The sequence below is a fragment of the Pongo pygmaeus genome, chromosome 3, assembly GCF_028885625.2.
Source record: "Pongo pygmaeus isolate AG05252 chromosome 3, NHGRI_mPonPyg2-v2.0_pri, whole genome shotgun sequence".
NCBI lineage: Eukaryota > Metazoa > Chordata > Mammalia > Primates > Hominidae > Pongo > Pongo pygmaeus.
The window spans coordinates 153,477,555-153,493,577 of NC_072376.2; the positions used below are offsets into that span (position 1 = coordinate 153,477,555).

General features: G+C 35.7%; 1 protein-coding gene across 7 annotated transcripts in view; it reads right to left on the reverse strand.

Moving 5' to 3' along the window:
• MGAT4D (MGAT4 family member D) overlaps positions 1 to 16,023 on the reverse strand; it is a 56,230-nt gene that overhangs the window by 22,362 nt on the left and 17,845 nt on the right. For 6 of the 7 annotated variants that reach the window (XM_054484323.2, XM_054484322.2, XM_054484321.2 and 3 more), the window contains exons 3-6: positions 15,222 to 15,359; positions 10,537 to 10,670; positions 7,503 to 7,549; positions 724 to 837 (exon numbers count right to left, since the gene is read on the reverse strand). In XM_054484323.2, coding sequence (XP_054340298.1) covers positions 724 to 837; positions 7,503 to 7,549; positions 10,537 to 10,670; positions 15,222 to 15,359 — 433 coding nt within the window. The remainder of the gene's footprint in view (positions 1 to 723; positions 838 to 7,502; positions 7,550 to 10,536; positions 10,671 to 15,221; positions 15,360 to 16,023) is intronic. The other variant, XM_054484324.2, reaches the window with a different exon arrangement.

Below are 16,023 nucleotides of genomic sequence, written 5' to 3' on the forward strand. Positions count from 1 at the left end.
ATTTATAATTTTAAAATAAAAGAAGGCTAATCGGTATCCCGGGATAAGACCTTTTTCTGATTTCTGGCATGTCTTTTTCTTTATTAAGTTTTGAGGGACCAAATTATTACATTTCCCATAATACCTACCACACTAATACCCCAAATTATAATCCTTTGTATGTGTATAGAGCTTTTAATTTTTTAAGATTCTTTCATAAATATATTTTATTCTCATAATGACTCTTCCAATTATGCAATGTAGGTGTCACTATACACACTAGAAAGTTAGGAAAGCTAAGGAAAAAAAGGTGAAATTATCTGCCTACAATGACCAGCAAACAGAACAGCTGGGACTAGAATCCAGCTGTAATGACTTATAATCCCAGGCTCTCCCCCTCCTCATTATGCCTTTGCTAATTATTGTCTGTAAACGTGAACATAGACCATCAGTGGTGTGCTGGTAAATATTTAACAACTGACTTGGGGGTGGAGGGATGGACATCCTGCTTTGTAGCTTTTGCCCATTTCTATGGTATAAATACTCCTACGGTGGCTAATGCTATCAACTCGATGTTATTGAACACAGAGTTGGGAAGTGATGCACATAGTTGGGTCTTGCAAGCCAGTAGGAGCCAGCTCCAGAACACCACTGTGTCTGAAATAGTTTCTAATATGAGCTGATTCCAAGACTTTATCAGATGAAGTTAGTTATTTAAGGATACTATTTTCTAATATGACATACCTGGCTAATTTTTGTGAGGCCTCAGCTAAGTGCTTGGCATTTAACATGCTTGAGTATAAAAAGGCAGGTATTGAAATGACCTCTAAGGATCCAGACCTCACTTGCCTTTTGAATCTATAAATAGAAGTAAATGCAGACTTATAATTGAATACTTAATTTTCCAGAATAACATAAATACTTAAACATAATTTTCTTATGCATGGCCACATAATGTTTGATTTGAATTATTTCACATGTTGATACATGAAACCAGCATCATAAAACTAGCCAAAGCATGTTTTTTTATAAATTAATAACAGACATATTAAAATACACAACATAAAATTAGTTTCTTCTTATAAAAATTACAGGTACTTTGGCATTTTTAAAGTTTATAGCCAGATGTGTACTCTGACATTTGTAACAATGAAACTCATGGATTATGAGAACACAGTGACTGCGACAAAGCAATAACATTCGATAATTTTTAAATGCATAATTTTGAATTTAATAAGAGTCCTACTGAATAGCAATGTGGCTCCTGAAACTAGATTACCACAGCAAGCAAGGATTTAGTCAGACTCTTGTCCACAACTCATTGGAGGACTATGTATACTCTTTAGCATCTTTATTTTTAAACATTAATGTTGACAGACCAACAAGGTCATCACTAAACTACATAAAATATGATTCACAAAAATTCCAATATAAATCTTGTACCATCAAGGTAAAGGATGGGAAACCAAGTAGAAAATTTTAAATGGTCTCCCTTTAGAGATAATATGATTTTAAATGAGATTGGAATTTAGGCATTATATTATTTATTAACATGTTAAAGGTTCAAGGAAATGTTTATTTTGTACCACATAAAAAATTTAAAAGCTTACAGTTTTATATGCATAATCTCCATCATGGGCAAAATCTCCTTGCTTTGTACAATTCTGAATGTATAAATTTCAGTTACTGTGTTTTAGTTAAATAACACCAGTCTCCCACAACAACACTGTAGTCATGATATATTGTGAACAATTGTGTAAAGTACAAACTTCACTGCTAGCTCTTCAGTGCACAAATCACTATATAAATAGCAGATGCACAACATCATCATTAGTGACTAATTGCATCACTTCTTTCAAAGTCTTTTGGTGACTGGTCACTGTACATCTGCTATTTAGTTTACCTGTTGACAGCAAAACATGTGGTTGTCTTGCCTTGCCTCCCAGTGATAAGCCTACATGATATTTAACAAAAGTAGGTAATCCAAAGAGGAAACTGGCTGACAGATGAAACTGCAGAAAGTGAATGCTGGTAGTGAATTTGGATGTGCTGTAAAAGAGCTGATCATGGGAATGTTGACACCTCCTCTGTTTGAGAGACTCTAGAGATGCAACAAAGGGAACTTAGTGAAGGTGAACTTAACCGACAAATAAGAAAAATGATTGTGGTGAAATTATGCCACATAGGAAATGATGCTGCTGAAAAACTTCACATTAAAGGAACTCTCAGAGATATTTCACGACATTGAAAACACAAATGATAAAATGCTGGAACTGATCCAAACTTAGAAAGGAGTATAACAATTTGCTGAAGCATAGAAAAGACATTTGCTCAGTATTTTAAGTTCTGTGATAACAAAAAGGCAAGGACCATTTAAATTACTCTTGATAAAATTTTTAAAAGAAATCAAATCGTTAATACTCAATAATTTTAATGTTTTAAATTACAGTGTAATAAATTAGCTTAACAATATTTTTCATTTTTCTATGTATTTATAGTTGACAGAGAGTAATGTTTTAACACACGTTTAAAGGTCACGGAACAATTGTGATTTTTTTCCCATTGTTCGTTAATATTGGCTTGCAAGGTTTCAACTTGCACAATCATTTTTATGGCCCCATGCTATCTTGCAAATCAAGGATTGCCTGAGTATATATAAACACACACAAACACACATGGAAGAAAGCTCATGTTTTATAATGGGTATGTATCATGAAAACGGGGTTGGAGTAGCATATTGTGCTAGAGAGAATATGGGTTTTGGACCTAGAAAAGTCTCTGTGCCAATTTTGCTTCTTTTACTTCCTAACTTCAAGCAAGTAATTTATTTTTTCTGATCTTTAATTTCCTCATCTATAAAACTGGAATAGTAATTTAAAAACTTGGGGGGAAAGAACGGTTCAAAATACATGCTGGAATTCTTCCCAGGCTCTGTACATTAGTGGAAAGGTTTTTGGTCATTTATTTTGGTGGGAGCGTAAGTGGAGGAGTGAAGGGGATGAAAGTCTTACTGGCTGCCCTCTGATTTTATGATATGTTAAATGAAAAGATTTTTAAAAAACGAATTCTAATATGTTCCTTGGGGAATAGAAAATACGGCGTGGAAAAAAAAAGAATGGAGAGTTTGGTTGTTTGCGGTAAAAGTTAGTAACATAATATCTAAATTTTTAAATGAATTTGTGTAACTTTAAACTACAAGATCTTGTGCAGCAATTTAGTAGAGGTAAAGGGAAATAACATCAAGTTGCAGCATACACAATCATCAAAAAGTTTAGATTACAGAGATACACAAATGTTATACTCTAGAAAATTCCATCCAAAGTCCAAAAAGCACTAAAAGTTACAATTTCTACTTTGATGATATAATTTCCCAGTCATGATGGAGAGAAAGATTCCAGTCTTGGTTTTATTCAATCTGTTTTAAGCAAGATACTTGAAATTTTGTGTGTTGACACCTTTCTAGGACTCTCTAAAACTTTTATAGCTTGTTAGGTTATTTATATACAGCATCAAAAGCCCTTGACTTCATTATATGGGAATTGCTAGTTTCCGATGACTGGAGAAAATAATATAACTCTAGGTTGTTGCCATTAAAAATGAGTGATTTTACCTTATAGTCACACAAGAGTGGAAATCTTACAACTCTATAGGTTTATGCAAAGTGCATACTTATATACAGTTTCATATGAGGTTATATACAAACATAGATGAGTCCTTTAAAAATTATATAGTTTCAATTTAGGACTAATCCAAATATGGAACAATCTCTCATTACCCTAATGAGAAAACCTAGGAAAAGGGTTTTTAGCTAAATTAAATTGGCAAAAGTTTAGACATGTAAATTTAAAAGTTATATGTCTATATTACCTTTGATAATGTTTTAAATTTAATATTCACTAACATGTTAATTTCAAATTATTGCCTTATTCTACTTTCACAAAAAATAATTTTATTCCAACTCTTTATCCTGCATTGGTATTATCAATATAATTATCACCACTAGAATCACTTTTTGAATCACCTGACATAGTTTTCCAGTATCCTTGATTTTCAGTTCTAACTACAATACAGCAATTTCTAAAACCAGTGACATTGTCTCTGAAAATTTTGTAGCAAATCAGAAGTATTCTCATACATTAGGTAATGTTTTCATTGGAGATCTTTAAAAGTAACCACATACGCTAATTTTTTTAAGTGATCTTCAAAAGGCTTACAATGATGTGGTCATATCTCCAGGAATCATTTTACACCTTTGCCTTCTTTTTAATTGATTCTGTCAGGAGTCTCCTATAAGAATACCAAACTAGCATAGATTGAGGCCACTTCAGGATAATGTGTCTTCTCTTCTCTAAACAGTAGTTTATTGTTCAGAATAAAGCAACTGAGAAGGCATCTTTGAGTATGAGAAGATTTTTTAAGGGTTCAAGTGTAAGGTAACTTTTTTCCTGGGGAGTCTTTTAGGGGAAAAACTAGATGTATATGGTGTTTTGTTTAATCTTTATTTAATCCCTCTCCCTTCACATAAATCACCTATTTCAAGCCGTCACTATCCTAAGTTCCTTCACTGCCAATGAATCCCTCCTTCCCAACACAGGGGCTTACCTCCTTCACAGAGAAAAGAGAAATCTTTAAAAGAGGATTTTTAAGGTGATTACACTGTCTTTCCCCCAACAAATTAATTTTTCTACTCTTTCACCTGCTCTCACCTCCGCTTTGGTCTCAGTCCTGTCTAAAGCTCCCTCCACCTGAGTCTCCAGTTCCCTCCTGCCTTGCTTCATCAGCCTCTCCTCTCTCTACTACAGCACAAGTAAAAACTCCAGGTGCTTCCACCTCAAAACCTCCCAAACAGTATTTGTCTCCCTCAAGACAGGTGTTTTGACTTTTCTTCCTATCAGTTGAACTTGCTGATAATAGTCTACATTCATTTCTTTAAATATGTATTATAAAAATTACCAAACATCCACAAAAATAGAAATATAATGAACCCCAAATCAGTTTCCTTCAATAAGCATTTACTTTCTGCCACGTTTGTTTCATCTATGCAGCTGCCCCTTTTTTGCTTAAGTATTTTAAAACAAATGCTGGATATCATTTCGTCCTTGCATTCTTCAGTGTGAATATTAAAAAGGACATTTATTTAGATAACCACAATGGTATTATTCACACTTTGCAAAACTATAAATGATTATTTAACATCACATAATACTTAATCAATTTTCAAATGTCCCCAGTCATCTAAAAAGTGCCTATTTTGGCGGAGTAGGCGCTCAAACAAGTACCCAAATAAGGTCGCTCATTGTAATTGATTATCCCTATTTCTTTTTAAAATTTATTATCTAGACCGGTAACCTTCATTTTTCTTTCTTCCCCCATTCCCATTCCACTTTTTAAAGAATCTGGATCAGTTTTCTACAGAAGGTCCCACATCTTGATTGTTTTGCTCCAGATGGCTTCATTTGCTGTGTATCCTGTAAACTGGAATTCAGCTCCTAAGGCTTGATTGCATTCAGGGTTTTTTTGTTTTGTTGTTTTGTTTAAGTCGGGGGAATAACTCTCTATAGTTCTTTCTTGGCATCATTTTCATCGCCAGACTTTCAGCGACCCCGAGCTGCTGGAGGTGAGGGTGGGGTCCCTGGACCCTGGCTGCTCGCAGCTCACACTGCACATCGCACCCCTCTGCTCTGCAGTGCATCCTGTCCTGCGGGGCGCCCTTGCTAGCGGGGTACCGGTTGGCCTCTGCCTGCGGGAAGCAGTAAGTGACAAGAGACTGGAAGGCAGCAGAAGCCAAGGATGCTCCTCCTCTTTCGGCTCCCGCGGTGGCGGAGGTTCCAGTTGCTGAGGAGGCCGATCTCCAGAGCCTCTGATCACCGGGTTTAATGCCCTCTCCTTCCCGCTGCTCTGTGCTCTTTCTTCTCCCTTCTGTGCTCTCAGTCCTCTGAAACTTGGTTTGACCAATTGTTTGTGTGAAATTGCCTGTTTCCTCTATTTGAACGACCAGGAGTTTTCCTGTGCGGACACTGACAGGCATATCTTCCTCGTAAAGTTCCCCCAACCCTCTCACTTAATGACGCGCTTCAAAACGGTGATTCTCCAATTCCATTCATTCTACACTTATTAGCTGGAATCGTTTTGACTAGAACAACTAACTGCCTCAGCCACTAGAGCTATTTGGTGAGGAAAAATAAAACAAAGCAAAACACTTTACTGGCTAAACAAAACACGGCCTGTCAGCCAGATTCAGGCTGAAGGCCACATTTGCAGCCCTGGTCTACAGCACAGAGTGCATATTTCTTAGCATGGTGCATAGGCCCTTCGTGATGTCAACAGCACCTGCCTTATCTCCCACCAGTCCTTCTGCCTTAACTCCAAATACCCATTTCCAAAATAGACTTACATGTTCAAAAGTCTAGCATGCTCCTTCTTTGGTCTCTCTGCCTTCCTCAGCAATTCTATTTATCAGGCATGATATTTTCCCCCTATCTGCCTGAAGAATGTCTACTTATTCCTTCAGACTCTGCTCAATTATTACCTTCTCAGGAAAGTCCGTCTTGATATTTGCAGGTAGAGTTAAATTAAATACTTCTTCCTCTACATGTTGTCATATTTATTCCCCATTACCACTAGGACAATGCTAGCCTCTTCCTTCCTTTCTTTATTTTATAATTTTTTTTTTTTTTTTTTTTTTTTTTGAGACAGGGTCTCACTCTATCACTCAGGCAGGAGTGCAGTGGCATGATCTTGGCTCACTGAAGCCTCCACCTCCCAGGCACTGGCAATCCTTCCACCTCAGCCTCCCTAGTAGCTGGGACTACAGGTGCACACCACCAGGCTCGGCTTAATTTTGGGGGCTATTTTTTCAGTAGAGACGGGGTTTGGCCATGTTGCCCAGGCTGATCTCGAACTTCTGGGCTCAAGCAATCCACCCAACTTGGCCTCTCAAAGTAGTGGCCTTACAGGTGTGAGGCACCATGCCTGGCCTTCCTTTTCCTTTCCTTTCTCCTTTCTCCTTTTTCTTTCCTTCCTTCCTTCCTTCTCTCTCTTTTCTTTTCGTTTCTTTTTCAAGTTGTATCACCCATTTGAACTTAGGATTTGGAAGGCAGGGTCCATTCCACAGCATCTTGCTTGATAAAGAGCTTCATATTGGTTAATCCGTATGTGCTTCGGCTGCTTACAGCTGAAGGAGATTATAAGCAGAAGTGGTGAAGTAACTTCATACAGTAAAGGATACAGGAATGTTTTAAAAATAACTCAATGGGCTTCTCTCGGTACCAATGGTTATCATGCAGGATAAACAGTATAACATGAAAAATATAAATTCTAATTGATAGATATCCAGCAAAATTGGGGAAAACCATTAAGCCATACTACATCACAGCTTAGAAAGGACTACAGGTTATTTCTGCACAGTTATACTCATTAAAAAGAATATGATCACTAAGAAAATAATTACACAATTGGACAGAAAAAATAAGATAGAAAAATGAAAGAATGGCTAATTTAAAAATATATCAGACAGTACTTACTTTTTTGTAATCATTTTAACAACAGAATGTAAATAATCTTCATTACTCTAAAAATGAGAAAAATATTTTACTGAAACTAAGCATGTCTCATAGTTCTATTAATACAACTTCTTTTGCTACATATAAATCTAATTTGTGTGTGAAATGCTATTGCATACTAATAATTTTTAGTGTTTTTACTTTCTATTAAAAGATTTAAAAATATCCATGTTCTTAAAAAATTTGACTTGAATATAGGAAACATTTCATTCTTTTCCCTTTGCCACAATGTGAAATATTACAATCCAAAATTTACCCTTAAAATTAAATACCTTTTAGATATGTAAGATTACATAAAATATTATATATCTAAAGATGTTTTTGGTCTAAAAGTAGTCATCTATGAATGGCTTATTTCAAAGAACTAGTCCTTTTGAAAACTACTCTTCATTTCCTGAGTGTTATATAACAATAAGCTTACTTCAAAATTACATCATATTTCTCCAGAACAGTATTACTCAGCTTGATTCCAATTTGCCTTCCTGACAATAAACTTTGTGGACCTGCTCTTCATTGAACAGTGTGCTAGATTAGATGACAGACTCCTGCAAAAAGCTTTTGATGGTTTACCCTCTTGGGATAATTTTAAAAAAAATAACGTAGCATTTACAAGATGTAGCCTCAGGGCCCATAAGCATTTCCAACACAAAATTTTGAAAATATTTTGAACAATCACAGTTCTGTTGTTAAATCTGAGTACTCTGAAAGGCAACTCTGGATGTATGTACTCAGGTTTCTTGTTTGAAAATAGCAGACATGATGTAGATAAATCTATTATAGTACTGGAGGCTCTTAACCATAAATTGAATTACTAGCTATTTGTTTCACACTGAAACATATTGTATTTTAAACACGGCATCAAAGTCATATTTTTTAAGCATTTTATATTCCATTTAAAAATCTTCCTCCAATGTTTTATTACAAATCTAAACATTTTAGACAGACATGGGTTGTGCTCATAGCAAAGAAGTAAAGATTCTAATATATAAAATAAGGCAATAGGATGAAACATCTTGGAGATTATGTGCATGCTTTCTTTTAATATTAATACATTAAACTTGGATGCAATGATTTTAATCTTTCATTTCTATTTTTCTAATAGTTCTTCTATTGCTTGTTTTGAGTTTTTTCTGCATTCAAAGACATCTTTATTATAGAAAATTCAAGCAATAACAAAAAGAATAAAGAAAAGATAACAAAGGTTCCTCTTAATCCCAGCATTTAGAGATAACCATTATTTATATTAATGATATCTTTATATCATTCCAAAGTTGGCTCATTTTCTTTTTTCTTCATATATTTCATTTGTTTCTATATATTTTCCCCTCCCTCCATCTTTTCCTTCCTTCATTCCTATTTAACATAATGATAACATTATGTTAAACATGATGCTTTACAGCTTTTTTTCACTTAACAATAGGACATGAACATCACTTTATATCAGTGAGTATAGATATTCATTCTTCCTTCAATGCCTACCGAGTATTGCATTGTGGAGATATATAGCAAGGTATTTTATCAGCCTCTTATGGGTAGACATTTTGGTTGTTTCCAATATTATGCTTTCATAACCCAACAATGCACTGAAAATCCTTGAAATAATTATTTATTGAGCACTTACTATGTGCCGCACATCACTCTAAATACTTTAAATATATTAGCTAATTTCATCCCCCAACAACCTTATGGCATAGGCAATATGATTATCACAATTTTAGAGATAAAAGAAAATGAGGCATAGATAAATTAAGTAAGTTGCTCAAGTTCACTGGTTGGGAAGTAGAGAAGCTGGCATTTTAACCTTGGTCTTCTAAATCCAGAGTCTGTTCTCAACTTCCATACTATACTGCCATGTTTTTACTGGTTTTTGTTTGTTTGTTCATTTGTTTGTTTTTTGAGGCAGGGCCTCGCTCTGTAGCCCAGGCTGGAGAGCAGTGGTGCAATTATGGCTCATTACAGGCTCTACCTCCTGGGCTCAAATGATCCTCCTGCTGCAACCTCCCAAGTAGCTGGGACTACAGGTGCACACCATCATTTCTAACTATTAATTTTTTTTTTTAGTAGAGATAGGGGTCTTGCTATGTTGCCCAGGCTGATTTCAGACTCCTGAGCTCAAATGATCTTCCTGCCTCAGCACCCAAAGTGCTGGAATTACAGGCGTGAACCACCATGCCCCACCATTTTTACTGTTTTTATACACTTGCCTGATTATTTCCTTAGGATAAGTTCCCAGAATTTGAATTTCTGAGACAAAGTATATATACATTTAAATTTAACACACGTTGCCAAATTTCTCTCCAAAAAGTCTTATGGTGCTAATATTCACACAGTACTTTATAGTTTTAAATGGTATTAGGAACAAAGTGGAAATCTTTGGGGTCATTAGAGAGACCTAGGCTTGAATCTGCTCTATTAATTACTGGGCAAGTTACTTACCTTCTGTAAGATCTAGGTCCATTATCCCTAAAATCAGGACAGTAATAGCTACCTCACAGGGATGTAATGCAGGTTATAAGTGTGTATAAAAATCATCTACAATCTCTCAAGCATAAGAAAGTCTCTCAATTAATCATAGGTGTTGTTGCTTAATACAAATTATCTCTTGATTCATATACCAACCTCTTATTGGACTGGGCACATTTTATTACTAGCATCAATTTTAATAATTTTAATTTTGTTTGTAAATATAACTTCTGAGCCATATAGTAGGCAGGGATTCAGGGATTCTATATTAAATGCAATTCAAATTTAGCAATCTTATATTTCCCACATGAAGCCATTATGTTGTCCTTTAGATTTACATACTGAATTCCTTCTCAGCAGTATCGAAGAAGTATTAAGTATGTTGTCTGGTATCCAAAAAAGGCATCTATGGGTAGCTTTTTAAAATTAAGAAAACAGTTTTCAACATGGTACAATGATTATTACCATTGAGGAAAGGAATTTGGAGACCATAGGGTGAGAATAAGGAGAGCTCCTTATTTTGTATACGTACATCTGCGACCAAGACAATCACTATAGAATCCTTCTCTTGGGAGAGCGTCATCCTGGAGACAACAGAGGTCAGCGTCTGTTTCAGGTAACTATAATTTCCTCTGTTAACAGTGGAAATACCTAGCGCAAAAGAAACTGCGGACATAGGAGTATGAAATCATCATTCCATACCACAGAGAAAAACATAGTTTAGCATTCATTCTATGCTTATTCCTATGTTTGGGTTAGTCTTATGGTAATAAAATGAGTGTTTGAAACTGTATTACAAAAATAATCCAAACTATGTTAATTTTTATCACATATTTCATTTTCTTTTTGAGGAAATTTGCAGTGGATTGTTAGTAAAAGCACTAAGCAGACTCCAAGATGTTCTCATGTTAAAAGATTTTGGTGTAGCGAAAATAAAACTAACCACTTTCCACTTACTATAGCTTCATCTAACTGAGTATAAAATGTCACATATTGGTCGATTCTCTCTTCTTTTCCTAACAAGACACTGGAACCCAAAACAGGAAAAAATTACTATGAAATATTTTCATCTGTGAAAGAATGTATGAAGTAATTTCTAAATGATTTGATGGAATGAATCCACATCTCTAAGTAACTTTTGTTGCCAAAGAATAGCTGGAGCACTAGGGCTCCAAGATGTACACATCTTGGCTGTACGGGTGCAGCTAAGATTGAGGCTACCAATCGTAACTATACTGGTACCTGGCCCTATGGGCTTAGGCAAGATACACAACATCTCCAGCCTTATGTCCCCCTCTTTAAGATAGGGATAAGGACTTCCAGAATGGCTAAGTGAGAAACTCAGAAAATCCTCTTTCTAGAAAGCAGTAATAAAACTGAAAAAAAAAAAAAAAAAAAAAAAGGTCAAAACAGTCATTTCAGGGTCCTGATAAACTGAGAAGTATTTACTTAAGAAAAACTACGGAACTTTGGAAGGAACAGCAGGAATCAGTGTTTCCCTGATTGCTATTGAGTTTGAACATATCTTCACATGTTTATTGGCTTCTTTTTTTTTTTTTTTTGAGATGGAGTCTCACTCTGTTGCCAAGGCTGGAGTGCAATGGCGCAATCTCAGCTCACTGCAACCTCCACCTCCCGGGTTCAAGCTATTCTCCTGCCTCAGTCTCCCGAGTAGTTGGGATAACAGGCGTGCACCACCATGCCCGGCTAACTTTTGTAGTTTCAGTACAGTCAGGTTTTCACCATGTTGGCCAGGCTGGTCTCGAACTCCTGAACTCAAGTGATCTGCCCACCTCAGCCTCCCAAAGTGCTGGGATTACAGGCATGTGCCACTGTGCCTGGCCACTTACTGGCTTTTGGCTATTCTCTTTTGTAAAATCCTTGTTTAAGCTCTTGCCCATTTCTCTAATGAGTTGTCTGCATTTTTCTTATTGATTGTATTGATACTCTTTATATATTCTGAATACGAACCCCTTGTAAGTTATAGGTGTTATTAAATATTATTTCCCACTCTTGGTTCCCTTTTCAATGTTTTGCCCCTTGATGAAGAGAAATTCTTAATTTTAATGTAGTGCAATTTGTCATCCATTTTCTTTATTGTTTGGGTTTTCTGGGTCTTGTTGAGAAATCTTTGCTTATCTTCAGGTCATAAAGACATTCTTCTGAGTGATTTTCTAATGGTTTATTGTTTGCCTTTCATATTTAGAGCGGCAATCTACCTGGAATTGATTTTTATGGCTAGATTGAGGCAGGAATCAAGTTTCAAGCTGTAAGATACAGTATAAAGGCAATTCCTGGAATGGCTTCCTATGCCTTACAATGCATTTACAAGAATTTAAAAGGCCCTTAGTGACCTGGTCCTGATCTATCCCTTTTTTTCAACTACCCACACTTTTCGAATGGACCAAATACCACCCTTACCTCAAAGCCTTTGCACACGCCATTCTTTTTGCCTAGAATACTCTTCTTCCTCTAGTTTCCTTTGATAATTCTACTTATTTCTCAGGATTCAACTAAATATTAGTCATTTTGATCACAAATTGATGCTTAATCCTTTCACCAGCTATGCATTCTTACCTTATCTTTCATAGTACTCATCACCCCTTTTTGTTGTGCTATCTAGAATGTCAGTTTGGTGACAGCAGAGACGCTTTCATGTGTGCTTACATTATAAATCCAGCCTTAACATAAAGACTTGACACATGGTAATGATAATAAGTTGAAATTGAATAAATAATAAATGGGCAAGCCCCTTTATTATTTGGCCTGTGTCCATGGTCTTGCTACTAATACCCTCCAGCCCCAATTGTGCATGCAAGACACACATCCTTGCTAGGCCTTCTTGCCATCTGACTTTTGCACATTTCTTTTCCTCTATCTGGATGACCACCCTCTACTTTCCGCTATCCACCACCTACCACTTCCCTACTTGGTCTACTCCAATTCTTTTGCCCTTCATGTCACTTATATGACACTTCTTCCAGAAAGCATAGCATAGGATTTTGGCTCCACCCTGGTATTTCCCTTATCACAGCACCAGTCACTTTATATTATAATTACCTTATCATTTGTCTCTATGAAGGGGAGGTCTATGTCTTGTTCACCCCATATCCCAGGGCCTAAGAAGTGCCCAGAACAGAGTAAAAGCTTATTAAATGAGGAGATGTGGAAGAATTCACAGAGAAGTTGTCATTTAAGCTGAAAAATCATATTGGATAAGGGAGTCACATTACAAATCAGTTACGGTTTGCCAGAGGAGGTATGTTCATTACAGGCCATGGTTAGCACATGCAGAATATATGAAGCTTGTCCTATCTGTTCTCAAAGAGCTTGGCCTGTCTGTGAGAACTGCAAGTGGTTTGTGGTTTCTGGAAAGGAGAGGCATGGCAGAGACCGAGATTTGAAAGATACAGCCTTTTCTGCATATACCCTGCCAAGGGGCTAACTTCACCTCATGTGCACTGAGGGTCTACTGAAGGATTTTAAACAAGAGTCAAGTATGATCAGTGATGAATTTTACTAACATATCTTTGAGGAAAGTATGAAGAATGGATTGACTTTGGTGATACTAAAATCACAAGAGAAATTACAAATATGTTTCCATAAACCAGGCACAAAATGATGAGGGGCTCAATAAAAAATAGTTATAGAGGGGCTACAGAGAGCAGAAATTATCCAAGATCTATTAGAATACAGAATAAACAAGACTGATGATGGATTCCCCAGTAGGCCTTGCCACAGGCTTCAATCCTTTTACATATGTTTCATGTGTTAGGATTTTTTTAGTTGCCTGGAACAGAATCTTCCCTAAATAGCTTCTAGTAATTGAGAAAAGCCACCAAAAGGGCCTCAAAAGAAGGATAAATATATACATCATGATTGGAGATCAATAAATAGTTGGGGAATTAGAAAATTATTCTGGATTTAACACAGCTCTGATAACTGGGTTATCTCAACCCTCCAACCCCCTACACAAGGAGGTCTATTGCTCCTCCCAAACACCACCGTGTCTCTCTCTCCTTCCTTTCACTCTGTGTCATGGGCTTCCACTTATATTTGCTGATGCTTATGCAAGGTTATGCTTATTCTTGGTGTCTAATATCTTATCGTTTCTATGCATTGCTTTTCTTGCGTGTGTCTTTCAACTTTTCCTCATCCTACAATCTATAGCTTTTGTCTAGCATGTACTTTCTCATACATTCACACAACACATATGCATGTATATGTATATACAGGTAAAGAGTTTTACAAGTATGAACTCAAGAAGTTTCTTAATTTCTCTAAGCCTCAGTTTTTTCAGGTGTAAAACAGAGATGACAATAATAGGGCCTATTGCATTGGATTGTGAAGATTAAATGAGATAATGTAAGGAAACATAGAACTCAGTAAGTGGAACACAGAATGCAATAGATAAACGATGTCATCAGAGGCATATGATACAAAACAACACTACTTATTCCCAAGGAACTGCCTAGAGCAGAGGTCAGCAAACTTTTTTTTTTTTTAAATAAAGGGGCAGATAGTAAGCATTTTTGGCTGTTGGGTTATACCATCTCTGTTGCAACTACACAGCTCTGCCATTGGAGCACAAAAGCAGACATAGACAACAAGTAAATGGATAAGCGTAACTATGTTCCAACAAAACTGTATGTTAAAACATGGAGCCGATGGGCTTGGCCTAGGGTGACTCACTCACTGGAATGAGTGAGGTTTATAGGAAAGGCAGGTATCCTGAGACTTAGCTTAATACTCCTGCTTCAAACTCCAAAGCTTCTTCTTGTCTTGTATACTTGGTGAACCTGAACTCATTTGTCAAGGCTTACCTCAAACATTAGCTGTTGTATAAAGCTATTACTGATCTCGGTCTCCAGAAAGACTGGGAAATAGGAAAATAACCAGGTAAGAATAGATTTACCAAAAACAAGGGGAAAAGATTTGCCAAACATTTGGCATATACTTAATGTATATTTGACTTATATTACTTATTTTCAAAGCATTTGTGTTATGCTAAATTTGAATTCAAGTCACCAAATGTTTATGAAACTATTATTTTCTGCCAGACAATATACTGACTTCCAGTAATCCAAATTAATGCCAGACAGGCTGGTAGTCTGCATATCAATCTAAGATATTAATGGATTACATCTTAAAACTTAAAAGTATGTCCCCAAAGATCAAAATACCTGTATTTAATTGTCCAATTCTAAATTTTCTTACCACCAGTTTTCCCTTTGCCAATGATTACATCAGGATAAATTCTACCTTCTTTCCTTAGATGAGGAAAAAAGAACTTTAAGTCTTCAAATGTATTAGATACTGTTTCATTTTTATTTAATATGTCTGCTTTCTGTGCAACTGAAAGAAAAAAAAATAATGCTTCTGAGTATATGATCATAGGGATTTTTCTCCCCCTGGAATAATTTTTTTAAAGGGGTGTTAATAAACTCACAGATTAATTTAGCATTCAATATATAAAAGAAATACTCTAAAATGTAAATTATCAAAATAATAATGCTAAATATAGCTCAACTATTATTGATTCATATTTATTTATAAAGTAATATTTAATTTAAGCCTAGAATTATAAGATACACAGAGGACAATGGAACTGTCAGTTCCAAATGAAAAAAGTATAACTGAAACATGCTGTAATTGGCTTACTCTGCTACTTTGATTAATATCACTTTATTAAATTTGTATCTTTATAACTTTGCTTTGTAGCCCCTAAAATTTAATGACTATATTTGTAACCTTCATTAGAAGTTGCCTCTACAATTTTGAAAAAGAAAATGTTAGAGGACGCACATTGCCCAATTTTAATTCATAATACATAGCAATGTAGTCAAAACAGTGTGATATTATATAAAAAATAGATATAGAAACAATGGAACAGATCATATAATACAGAAGTAGGTTCACAAAAATATGGTTGACTGACTTATGACAAAGTTGCAAAAGTAACTGAATGTAGAAAAGACAGTTGATAAAGGTGTTTGAACACTTGGACATCTACATGGAA